General features: G+C 38.6%; 1 protein-coding gene across 4 annotated transcripts in view; it reads left to right on the forward strand.

Annotated features, from left to right (window-relative positions):
* The window catches only part of AKT3 (AKT serine/threonine kinase 3), a 161,998-nt gene that overhangs the window by 79,826 nt on the left and 68,735 nt on the right, over nt 1–13,437 (forward strand). For all 4 annotated transcript variants that reach the window (XM_055810983.1, XM_055810982.1, XM_027779862.2 and 1 more), the window contains one exon: nt 5,063–5,188. In XM_055810983.1, the coding sequence (XP_055666958.1) occupies nt 5,063–5,188 (126 nt within the window). The remainder of the gene's footprint in view (nt 1–5,062; nt 5,189–13,437) is intronic.

Genomic DNA, 13,437 nt, shown 5'->3' on the forward strand with positions numbered 1-13,437 from the left:
TTTCTCACCAAAAAAAATTGCGTATGGTTGTTTCATTTACTTTTATATAATTTTGTTTAATGCTTTTAGATTCGCATTTTTCCCTCCTCTCTTTATCGAATGTTAGCCTAGAACTGGAGTTTGAGTCAACAAAAAAGTGCCTTAAAAAAGAAAGGAAAAGAAAAAAGGAAGGGAGGATAGCATTTGTGTATTATTTTTATGTAATCCATTTTAGTAAATTGATGACACAGACGAGGCAAATTTTTGGTTTTCTCTGCTTGGAGGGAGTTTGGTTTTTCTCAGCCCCCCCCCCCCCCCCCCCCCCCTTCTCACTTATGTCTGTGTGGCAGCTGTTGCTTCTTTTAAGGAAGCAAGTTTTTGAACTCAGGTTTCTGTTGCTTATCAGTGCTGTATATTAAAGACATTTCCTTCACACCTCTAAAGCCATTTACATATTGAAAACTGTAGATGTTTTGCAAAAGTGATTTAAAAAATAGGTTTTGTAAAAATAAGATTATTTTTAAATTACCTAATAATTTTTCCATAATTGCTGAATTTTGTAAGGATTACAAGTGGTGAGACTAACAATAGCAACCATCGAACCTGAACTGAAGTGTAGGTTTGAAGAGAGAGTTTGAGTTCTAAGGTGAAGTAAAAAAATTACAAACTTTGAGTGCTACATTTGTCTAACATGGATTTATTGACTACTCACGGTTCTCAGAAAGCTCTTCTTTGTGAAGCTCCTCAGCAGTATCAAAACTACAAACATCGCAACACTAGAATAAACGTATTTTGTGAAATGTCCTGAAGGGAAGATTCTTGTTACTAGCTGTCAAAGGCAAAAGAGAAAAATCATTAAGGTTGCAGTACAGAGGCGAACACAGAGGCAGCCGCAAGGGTCATGTTCTAAACAAACCTTCATTAAGCATTCTTTGTTACTTGTTAGCCAGTGTATTATTAGATACAACATTAATTAAAGAGTTGCATGTTACGAGGGTGCTTTTTGCATGAAGATCAGATTGCATTTTCGTGTGCTTCAGGCATGTATTGCTGTCTTGTTTCATCTTTTGGGTGTATTCTCTTGGTAGTTATTAAAAAAGCAGAGCCTACCAACTTAAAGCTGTTTCTAAATCTGTGTTTTGTGTGTGCATATGTATATATTTATTGTCTGTATGTATCTGTGAGATACATATTTTAGTGCCTCTTTTCTCATGTAGCTTTAAAAACTTTGACTAGAATTAAAATGATGTAGGAATGACTTGGCTTGCTTGGCTGCAGTGGTTGAAATTAGAGACCTCTTCTTACTGTCTAATAAACAGATCCTAAAAGAACATGTTTTTCAACTTAGAAGGGTGTAAATTTAAGCAAAATAATAATTTAGCTTACATTAACTCAGCAGGAAGCAGGGTAGAAACCGATTAATTCTCCATGGCAGATCCACTGCTTTTCTGAGTACCGCAGTTCCATTTCATTAAATTGTCAGGCTATCTGGTGGTTTGGTTAGCCTGCCTGGACTTCTCCATTCTTGTGGAATTTTTTTTCACGTACTGAATTTCAGATGTAAATTTCCTCTTGTTTGCTTGTGTTGAGGTACTTGCTAAACATACACTCCAAATACCTTGAATATTGCTCATAGTGTGAAATATACAAATTATTTTTTTTCTCGATGCGGGGCTGGTAAGTTAGAAGACATGTGGAAGGGGTTTTGCTTTTCAAATACTCTACTGTGTTTTAGTATTTTTTGTTGGAAGGATTTATCTTTCAAAGCAGTTCAGCAAGCACATGTCTATTCAGAGGTGTGGACTAAAATGTTTTTCTGTCTTTAGGCAGATTATGTGAAAGGAATGCAGTTATTAGAGAGCACCTAGAGTGCATCTTGAGAGCCATTAAACCACTTGAGCGGCTAAGTGAACTGTTCACTGATACCACTGTTTACTTTAGTCTTCAAAAGTGTTCATCCATTTGTTAATTGAATTACAAAATAAATAAAGGGTGGATGATAAATATTCATGTATAGGCCTTGAAGAAGGATTGGAATATTGGGGATTTCAAGGCAAAACTAGTTTGTTGGGGGTTTTTTTTTGTGTGTGTGTGCACGCGCGTTTGTCCAGACATCTTGAAGAAGTAGTCTGACCATGATTTCTGTTAGGGAACCGTTCAGGAGAAACATTCCTCAAAGAAATACGTCTGTGAAAGAAGTAGATGGATCCTTATGAAGCCATAGTATTTTGGAATTGCTTTTAGGTTACGTATCCTGTGTCTGACTATAGTTTGCAGGGCAAACACAGAGGTACAACTGTGCTCATGGGTAAACGGGTACTTACATATCATGTAATATTTGTATCTTCTTCTGGTTAGCTTTTGTCCAAAGTTGTTAGCTCTCTTCAGAGGAGCTTGGAAGTGCTAGTCATACTCTTGTGATGGTTCTTCTGATGGCTCATACTACTTCTGAGTATCTAGTAGAAGCCAAATGCAGTCTACAATGTTGTCCTGAGAGGAGGAGAGGGAGTAAGTGAACCGGGGAGGTGTGTGCTGGCCCTCTAAGGGCACCTGCTAGAATAGTCTCCTCCTCTACAGGTTTTTGTTCTGGAGAGCATGTATGTAAGTAAACGAAAGCCTCTGTTCCTCCCTGAAGCGACTACCGAGTGTTCTTACCCTGTCAGCTCTGATTTGTAGAGCACAGCCTGCTTATCTCCCTGTCTAGCTCATTCCTCACGAAAAGGAGGACCCATTGCCTGGCTGACCTGTTCTGGGCGCACTGGTATTCTCTGCATGCTGTCCTGGAACTCTTCAGTATTTTTATATGCCTGCTTTCCAGTTATTGCTCCTTCAAGATAAGATTTTGATAAATTTAAACCTACTAACAGGCGCTTTCTCTCCTAACAGTCACCTATGTTACAACTAAATACGATATACTTTACTAGAATTTACAGAAGAGTCTCTTTATGGTCTGTTTAAGAAAGCAACTAGAGTGTTAATATCTTTAGAACTTCGATTGGATGATATGCTACTTAAAGTTTAGTTTTGGCTTCAACTTTTGAATTCCCTGCAGATATCAGCAAATTTGTTGCGGGGCCTATTTTAAATGTTCTTAAAATATTAGTCATACCTTAATTTAGGCCTGTGATCATTTCATTTTCAAGTATTCAGCAAACTTCAGAAATGTCTTTACCTTCTCATGTAATGATGATGTTTTGATGATAGTAAGTAACAATGATGAACAGTATTTGCTGTTGTTGGTATTAAAGTTACACATTTCTTTTCCCATACTGCACTTACATTTCTTCTCCAACATAAAAATATCTCATACCTCAGGTTTTGTTTGGTTTTGATTTTTTTATTATTTGCTTTTATGTTTGTTGGGATTTCCCACTGTAAAATCAGTCCAGCCTGGCAGTGTCAGTAGGGGTGTTCCCAGCTGAACTGGCATCAGCAATCTGCGATAGAAAGCTCTGAGTCAATACAAATGTAACTAGCGCTATATCTGCTTTATTAATTTTGTTGTCAAATTAAGTAATGTTTTGACTTTCTCAATTTTCTGTCTACTTATATGAAAATGCCTTGATAACAAAATCAAGCAGGTATCCTGCTATGCAGAAGCAGGACTAAATAGGAAGAGTTTTGCTGCCGAGTGGTAGAAAACGTAAGTCGGCACAAATAGCCTGGCGGTAATTTTCCTTACCCTTTCCTCTTCTCCATCTTCTACTCCCTACCCTGATTCTCTGCTTAAATACGTGTTGAATATCGGAAATGTTAATGGCTGCAGTTAGATTTTTAAGCTGTGGGCATCATCAAAATCCTTGCAAGTTGTGATCGAGTTCAGCAAGGCCTTATTAACAATCCCCATGTTGAACTTCAGTGACAATTAGTTGATTGCTCTGATGGAAAGGTGAAGATGCAATTAGTGAATCTTTAGATTAGCCTTCCATGGCGTAATTTCCGTGTCAGATGGATGTAAAACTTCTTTCTGACCTTTGAATTGTCTAAAAGGTACATAGCTACAACTAACAGGGTGCTGAGGTGGCACTAAAGGGCTGGGCTTTGCCTGGGACCTGTACAGCCTCTGGACCGGTCGCTTCTGAGCATTTTGCAGACAGTGAGAAGTCCTACACACGGCTGGAAATTCTGCATTGTTAATACACCTTTTTTATTTTTTTTAATGTTCAATTGTATAATGATGAAACAGTGACCTATTTAAAGTCTTAGTAAGTACTTGTGCATACGTTATTTACTCTGCAGGTAGACATGAAAGACGGGGGAAGTTGGGCAGATCTAAACTCACCCGTACTTAACTGAGTAATTGCACTTTAAAAATGAAACTGTTGCTGAGATTTTGGTCTGTGGTCTACTTTACTTTACAAAGTGTAATGCTATTAAAGAGATTTTTTTTACCCTTAAATAACAAGTAAGTGGCACTAATTAAGCTATCATGTCTTTGCTGACCTGATGGGTATGCTTCTGGTCCTGAATACCTCATGGCTTGCGGAATCTTCTGCTCAGACTGGGGTGTGTGGGGAAGGCAGAGGTGGTGGGTTTGTTGATGGACGTACCTCTTAGAAGGTAATTGGCTTCTATTTTTCTCTTTTTTATTCCTTTTGCTTGCAGGTACATTTGTTAAGTGTATTTTGTGTAGGTTCTCCCATTACCCCCAGTCTTCTTGTGTTTGCGTCGTGTATGTTTTGAGGAAGTTAATGGGTTTTGCTTTGGCTCAGCAGGATAAGTGTTCTACCTTGTAGTAGTTTAGATTTCATGGGCTTACTTTTGCCTGCAGCAAATTTTGAGCTGCTTATAGGTGTAAAGATGTAGGATTTTGAAGCGTATAGTGTGAGGAAATTTAGAACTACAGAATATTACTATACAGTGCTTGTAGCTTCTTATTTCAGAGACATCGTTGTATAGTCCAGGCTTACCGTTGCAATTCCATTTTCTCTTCTTTTGGAGGGAGTTAGTTTCCTCTGTAAATTAAAAACGTCTGGAAAGATTTGGGTATAATTAATGTTAGACACTGATAACATGTTATGTTTTTCAAGATCAAAGTTTTTTTTCTACAGTACTAATGAACTTTTTTTTTTTCCTCCTTTAGGAGAATATATAAAAAACTGGCGGCCAAGATATTTCCTGCTAAAGACAGATGGCTCTTTCATAGGCTATAAGGAGAAGCCCCAGGATGTGGATCTGCCATATCCACTCAACAACTTTTCAGTGGCAAGTATGTATTTCCAGTATTTATAATTCTCTCAGCATATTGACAAAATATCTGCTACATATTGCTTCATGTGTAGTTCAGAATTTTTTTGGTAGCACTGCAGTGTCAGACTAGTGCACCACTCATCTTATGTCCAGCTCTGCAAGATATCTTTACAGGAGCACTGAAGATTTTACCATGGGATTTTGAATATTTTTGGATCTAAGTTTTCATGTGTGTGTGTGTGTGTGAACTGTCTGTAGCTAACAGTAACATTTGACAAATAGTTGTGGAAGAAGAAAATTCCTGGAAAGCTTACCTTTATTCAGATCATTGACCTCTTTTCTTTTTTTCAGTAGTATCTCTGAATTCACTTGAAAACTCAAATTAATTAGAAAATTATCTAGACTGTCAAATGACACAAAATCATGCTGAATTATTTTTCTCTTGGATAATCAGGTAATCAGCTCTCCAGCATGGTTAATCAGTAATTTCAAGCAATCAGACAATTTGCATATATTAGCAAAGCTACGAAGTGTGTATCTGTTGGATAAAGTGAAGACATTTTGATTTCTTGTTTTCCAAGAATGTTTCTAAAAGACAAATCTGTAGGTTTTTTGATCTGGCAAAGTGAGATGGGTGGAAGAGTGTTTCGTAACAGAAATGAAAGTGTTTGAGGAACAAAACTAAGGGGGCAAAAAAGTCCCTGAGTTGTGGATTTCATAGCTAGAAGCTTTCAAAGGAATACTAGAAAATCTACTTGATTTATCTCAAAATGCTATTAGTGTACTGCAATATAATAAAAGATGCTGATTAGTTTTATAGAGGAGTATTGGAGCCCCAGGAGTGTGTGTACTTGGGGAAGGGGTTCCTTTCATCTGCGTTGGTGAAGATAGAACAAATGCTACTGAGACAGTATTTTCCTGTGGTCCTAAAATTGTCCTTGAGATTGACTCAGATTTTGTGTACAAAGTAATTTGGATATTTTATTTGGTAAGAAAATAATCTTGTGCTCCAAGCCCATGTCTTTTCCCACAGCTGGAGGAGGAAAACTTTGCCTTTTCCAATTGTGACAGCATTCTTGCAAATGATATTGAGCATGCAAGCCTTCTATATAATAATAGAGGCTCATTTCGCCTTGTTGCTATTTAGCTTCAAAACCACTGATGTCTTAAGTTGTTCATGAGTAGGAATTGACTAGTAGGCTGTTACTCCTTCGTTATTGCTCTGCATATCCTAACCTACCCATTTATAGCAGTTAGTAATGTCCTTGATACTTCTTCCCCAGTGTGCAGCGGAAAGAACATTTGTAGAACTACAGTAGGTTTTTTTTGTCCTGCTTTACCATGTTCTTCATTGCATATCCTGTCTTTCTTTGCTGCAGCAACTAGAAGGATGATCCAAATGGTAGTTCTGCTAAGCAAAGAAATGCATAATTAGCAAATAATTCCAGTGTGTTGATACTGGTCTTTGCTTTTTTTTTTTTCCCCTTGTATTGATACATAGAGGTCATCTCATGTAATTCTGATGTTAGAACGCTGCCCCTGAACTTTGCCTGGATGGACATTGCAAGGTTTCATGCTGCTTTCCAAAATTACTTCCAAAATTGATTTCCAAAATTTCTAAATAGTTTTAAGCTGAAAGAGTATAGCTTTAGAATAGATATTAGGAAGAAATTCTTCACTATGAGAGTGGTGAGACACTGTTAACAGGCTGCCCAGAGCAGCCGTGGATGCCCCATCCCTGGCAGTGTCCAAGGCCAGGCTGGACGGGGCTGGGAGCAACCTGGGCTAGTGGCAGGTGTCCCTGCCCATGGCGGGGGGTTGGAACTGGTTGAGCTTTAAGGCCCCTTCCAACCCAAACCATTCTATGATTCTGTGACAACATCACCACCACTACCGATCCCCTCCCTGCTCCACCCTCCATCAAATAAATAAATTTAAAATAATCCTTTCTGCAGCTAGCAAGTCCCATAGGTCTGATTGTTAGGCAATGTAAGCTGAAGAAACAGGCATGCAATACTAATTGAAGAAATACAGTTTTGGTAAGCGAGGTGAGTTTTTCTGTTTTCTGGCAGAAAAATGAATAATTTAATCAGAAATGGTTGACGATCAGTGCAAGAATAGGGAGGCTTTTCATTCAAAAAAAGAATCCCGTGAAATTAAGTGAAGTACCTGTGTAGAATTCACAGGATGAAAAGCAAAACAGTATGGTATTACACTAAATTGCAAAGGGTTGTAAATTTTTTTGTCAGCTGTCTTATCTGTCTGAAGATGAGACATCAGTAGGGCAAACAAACAAACAAAACTGCTATATGAATGAATCAGATCTCATGGGCGGTACCTGGTAAATGTCAAGAACTGGTCTCATGGCCTCTGATCCAAGAGTTCCTGAGCTGCTGCTGTAGGTTTGTGGCCACAAGCAGTGCAACATATTTTTCCTGTAATAGTGAAGTACATTTTTCATAAACTACTAGCCAGGCAGATGGAGTGTGAGATCACTGTTAATACCATCTTGATTAGGTTGGCAGGGACTTAAAGATATGTCTTTACAGTCCTATCTTCACGTAATCTTTGTAGCTATCTGTAAAGTGAGAGTGTGGTCTCAATCTACTTTTTGCTCTCCAAATGATAGACATCTTTGGCTCTTGCTTACAGCTTGTTATTTAAGCAGAAAAGGCCAAGGCTGTGGTATTATTTTCGTAGTACTGTTGGAGTTGAATGTTGGAAAGTTTGCACAGCTCTGCTTTGTATGATACTTGCTCTGTAGTTTAAAACTTTTATATCCAGGTCTGTCCAGCTAGTTACTTCCATCACATGGATGTTTTCGCACCAGTGTCCGCTGCCTTCCAGACCTGTGACACCAGCTTTACTTTTGCAAAAGGCTTTTTCCCAGGCATGGTGTCATTTTCCGTAGAGTGGCTTCCTCATTTCTTCCAAGATAACTTTCAAGCCCTGCACCTGAGCATTGCTCTCTCCCTGGTCTTGTGTTGTCTACATTACTCCCATCAGGGATGACAGGAAGGCCAGAGAGAATGAAGTTATTTTACATACCACTAACAGTGCTTCCACCGCTGGGTATTTTTTTGTTAATAAAGCCTTTCTCACTGGGTCGTATTTTGTCATAGGATGGAGTGTTCAGAGGCCACCCCCTTTCCTTGGGGTGTTCTGGGAGGAGTTGTGGGGGGAAGGCATTGGGAAGCGGGTTTGTAAACAAGTAGATGGTTTTACATAGAGATGGAGAGCCTGAGGCAGCGCGCACAGCCTTCAGCCCGCTGCTGAACCACACGGCCCTGAAATGGATGTGAGAGATCTCTTCCCTGGAGCAGAAGTGTGTCCCTGAGAGTGTAACAGAGTTGACTGAAGGGTATGACAGAGCGGGGCTGGATGGAGCTGAGCCCCGGGGGAGGGTACAGGACTGGCTCCTCGGTGTCTGGGACAGGGGCTTCGCTTTGCCTCCCCGTGGCTGCTGCTCTCCTGCCTTCGGGCAGCGATGAGATCCCACCTGCAGCTGTGGGAGCCGCAGCAAGGCCGCAGGGGAGAACAGATCAGCCACATCTGGTGACACTGGATAGTGTGTAGGGATCACTCTGGTTTCTCTCCTGTGAAGCCAGCTTATTTTACACTAAGCAGAGCCTTCTGTTTTTAATGTGGGAGCTGAGAGCGCTGTGTATTTAAAGTATGATTTTGGTTCGTTAATGCTCGTGCCCTGACATTCACAAAAAGTTGTGCTGTGGTATCTAACTGTAGGAAGATAAATGAAGATGATGTAATTACATTGGTGGGAAATTCAGCGTGGAAACTTCAGGCTGGTTGATACTGGTTTTCAGAGGTAAATTCAGAAGTGTGAGCTTACTCAAATTGGCTGGTTCAAAATCAGTTTAGCTCTTTTCAGGTAGAGACAAGCAGTTGCAAGTAATCAGGCTATTGTAGCTTAAAGAGATACTCTTGATTGACTGAGTCATGGTATCTGAGTGGGTGTGCGTTCCTAGCCCACTTCAACTGCAAAATAAAATATGTTAATGTAAATTGCTGTAGCTTAGGCATTTATGCAGTCAGAACCAGTTTAAAAATAATTTTGATTCGATTGGTATAACTTCTCTATACTGGCAGAGGCCTGAAAAAAGTCGTCCTGGCTTTTAAAACTCCATTATGCGTGACAGTGGCCTCCCCCCTCCAAAAAAACCCCAACGTGGCCTCACAATGCTGTTTTTAACTGGTCCAGCGTTGCGTAAGTAGAATCAACACTGCTTTGTGTGAACCACTTTGGTCTTTGATCATCGTTATTAGGGAAAACAGAGTGGGGAAGAATTTTACTTCAGTTCTACTTAAGGAGCATTTAAATGTGCCTTTACTGATAAAATAATACCTCTCACATATGCAATGAGTATGTAGGTAATCACGTAGCACATTTGGGATGAGGTATCTAAGAATTGGCCCTTTGCCTTCATTTTGATCTTTACGTAGGGAATAATTGGGAAGAGCTGTATCCCTTCACAGTAGCCTTTGAGCTTTGGCCAAAAATGATGTCACCTAGAATTTCTTTCCTATCTTGAAAGATAGTGCTTTCTAAGCACTCCGCAGTACAGCTACTTTTTTTCTTGTCTTTGAAAAGAAAAAGCGGATTTTAGTTATTGTGAGAAGGTAACCTTTTATAACCCCCCCTTTTTTTTTTTCTCTGCAGAAATGATTATTGATGAACCTTGGCTATTCTAAATGGAGAATCTGTGCTACTTTTTCCTAATGGGAAATCTTTCAGTGGGCCAGAGACAAGGTTTTATTATTTTGGGGATTTAAAAATCTTCAAAACATGAAAATTGAAAGGTTTCAGGGGAGTGCTGTTAGGGGTTATAGAGAATTCTGAAGACATTTTCTAAAGAAATGGGCAGAAAAATATGTATGTAAGTTTTAAGTGAGGTTAAATTATGCATGAAAATACTTGGGCACTAGACATGACCTTGTGTGCAACTCCACAATTAATTTTTCAATGAGATTTAAGTTTCAAGTCACTTTTTTTTTTAATTGTTGCAACACTGGATGACATGAACCCAGAGATAAGCATATAACTGTAGATACTTACAATCACAGTATAGATTTCATTCTGAAATAAAGTTGTGATTGAATAAATAATGTTTGTTCAACACTGAAAGAGCTTTGGGAGGGGAAGAGGCAATGTATGTGTAATGTACTGCCTATGCAAATGCATCTATGGAAATTCAGACTCGAATCTAATGTATAAAACCAATATTACTGTCTGTGTTGGATGGAGAAATGTTTAGCTTTCTGGAAAATTGGACCAGTAATTTTCGTTGGGAGGCTTTCATATCACTTTATGAATGGTTTCTAGGTGGTATAGTAGGTATTCTGCCATTTGACTTAGAAGTTTGGATTCCCTTGGTGGCTTGGATCATGAATGAAAATCAGTTCCTTGGGCTCATCCTTCCATTTTAATTGACAGTGCTTCCTTAGACACCAGTATAGCGTACTGTAATTTCCTACTATCTCTAAATAGGGCCTGGTATGAGCATGGCAGGTCAAACTTTATAGCCAGGGCTGAGAGTTTTTATGCTGATGTGATACACCCGGTTGCATAAATAAAATCGGGGTGTTTGCATGGAAGACAGAGCAGGATGTAGAATTTTACTGTCATCCATGAAAACAAACTAAACCCTAGGCAAAACCCAACAATAACACGCAGAAATCTCCTGGTTTGGTTTTCCCTCTTTGCATGAAGGGGGAATGGCAAATTCATTTGCAATGACAGACAGGCATTGATGCTACTTCAGTGCTTTTTGGAGTACTGGAAATACAAGACTTTCCAGTATGATGAAGTGCATCAAGGAAGATCTTTTTCAACTTCAAGGAATATTATTATATTGTTTGTGTTTATTATGCAGTCATATATGTTGTTGTATCACCAAAGCACATATAAGTATTTGTCAAGAGACAAACCCCACAGAAGTGGGATTTCTACCCGTACAGAACAAAAAGTCAGTCCCTGCTCCAAAATACTAAAATTCCAAATATAAAACAAGGGACAGCAGATGGATGCAAACAGATGGGGGGAGTATGAGAAAACAATGAGACAGTATTAGCCTGTAGTACAGGCAGTGGTCTCAGCACATCAACAACTAATCCATTGTCAAGGTTAGATTTTTACTCTCTTCTCCCTTCTTTTCTCTCTCCCTCCTTCCCTCCCTCCTGTTTTTAAGACATGAAGGAGCATTTTAAGGATGATTTAAAAGAGAACCAGTATGGCAAACAGAGAAATTAGAAATGCTTTGAGAAATGATGCTGAAATTGGAACAGTTAGAAGGATGGGTAGCATTTTGATACTGAATAAAGAGTGATACCGAGGAGGAGGGTAGGCTCTGGGGACAGACCATGTTGAAAATCTACCTGTATTTGATGTGATGGAGCTGGGTAAGGAATGAAGAATGCAAAGAGAACAGTGATAAGATCAAAGGGACAATGTGGGAAAATGATCTCTTGGGCAGTTTTGGGGATGACATTTTTAGGGGAAACCTGCATTTTTGGAACCAAAGAAGGGATATTAAATCGTTCAGATAAATCTCTGTGTGGCCAAACTGATTTTTAGGGTCATACTCCCCCTAGATAAAATGTAGTGAGAAAGGACAGAGCCTTTTGGGAAGCCTCAGAGGAGTAGGTTTCTCATGGGGAGTAGGTAACAAGCAGGAGAATCGAGAGAGGGCTAAGCTGAGGGTGTGTGGGGTTGTGTGTGTATACCTATATCTTTGTACAGATATGTAAAAGCCATGGCTTTTTGTATGTGTATGAGCAAAAGCATATGCATCTGTTTCAGTGTTAGAAAATGATGTGTTACTTGTCTAACACACATTATTTTCTGCTACTTGTCTAACAAAGAAGGTCATCAAAGTGTGGAACTGGAGTGCAGAGTGGCAGTAATGGGAGAAGATAGTTATGGGCAGTGTGCTTGTTGAATTTTGACACGAGAAAGAAAAAAATGGGAGTAGCAACTGAATAGGCAGAGGTTGGGAGGAAAGTGTTTATAAAGGAAAGATCAGGAGAAGAATAAGAGATTGAGGTTAAATTGTGATGCAAATGGATAGATACGTAGACAGATACAGATATCTTATATAGATAGCACTCGGTATATATTTCAAAGTGTATGTATTCTAAACAAAGCAAGCAGTGGTTCAGTACTATTTCTTTCATGTGGTATGATAATCACAGGAAGTTATCTTTTGTGCTAGGACTCAGCCTGTATTAGAAATAATTTCTCAAATATGCAACCTTCTGTTCATTTTTTAGTGCAATTTTTTATGGCTGCTTGTATGTTTAGTATTCTTGTCTAGCCATGTCAACAAATTCTGCTTAAGTTGAATGCTTCCATCTATGAAATAATAAAATGGTGTTAGTGTTCTTTCTATTTTTTATGCTGAATGAATGTATTTAGGAAAAGAACACTGGTGATTATATGGTTAAAGTTATAGAATTAAAACTTTAAACTTTTTAATAAAATCTGAACAGATGATCTGTGCTTTTTTTTTTTTGCCTTTTTTTTTTTTTTTTTGGAACTGGCAGGTTTCAGGCCCTCTAATTGGCTTCCCAGCTTTGCAGAGTAATTACAGCTTCAAGCAAACTTTGTCATCTGTGGTTCAGAATGGTGTAAAGTAAACAGAACGTTTTGAAATACAGTTTGTAGTTAGAGTTGCTCAGGAGAGTTTAACTAGCATAACTACTTAATTTAGATAGTAGCGGTTATTTGGAAAAGATAGTATAACATTTTAGAATTGACAGATTATTTGTGGATGTGGAGATGAAAGAACCTCTGCTATGTATATGACTTTTTTTTTTTTGTTAAGAAAAAAAGAGAAGTTCAATACTTGAGAAACATCCATTTGATTTCTTTATACCAGTTTTATGTCATTTTTTCCATTTTCTGTGTAGATCCAAAAATGGCCAAATGAGTGCTACAGACTTGTTGGAACAGAGTTGTCAGTTTGTGTTACTGATTTTGTGTTTTGTTGCTTTGAACAAGTGTTCTCCCCCAAGGTTTTTCATCCTGTCTAATATTAAAGGGGAAAATTTGTGTGACCTGTGTTTAATCCCAGCAAGACAGAGAGCTTTAGGATTAAAATGTGTAATTCCAAGTTGTAGATGGCTAGCATACAAGAACACAAAGTTGAGTCTGTCTGTTTACTGGCTTACTCATCTTTTTGAATGATAATTTAGACTTCCAACTGTTTTGAGTTGAGATTCAGCCCTTTAATTACATATGTTTATGTATAG

The sequence above is a fragment of the Falco peregrinus genome, chromosome 7, assembly GCF_023634155.1.
Source record: "Falco peregrinus isolate bFalPer1 chromosome 7, bFalPer1.pri, whole genome shotgun sequence".
In the NCBI taxonomy this organism is placed as follows: Eukaryota; Metazoa; Chordata; class Aves; order Falconiformes; family Falconidae; genus Falco; species Falco peregrinus.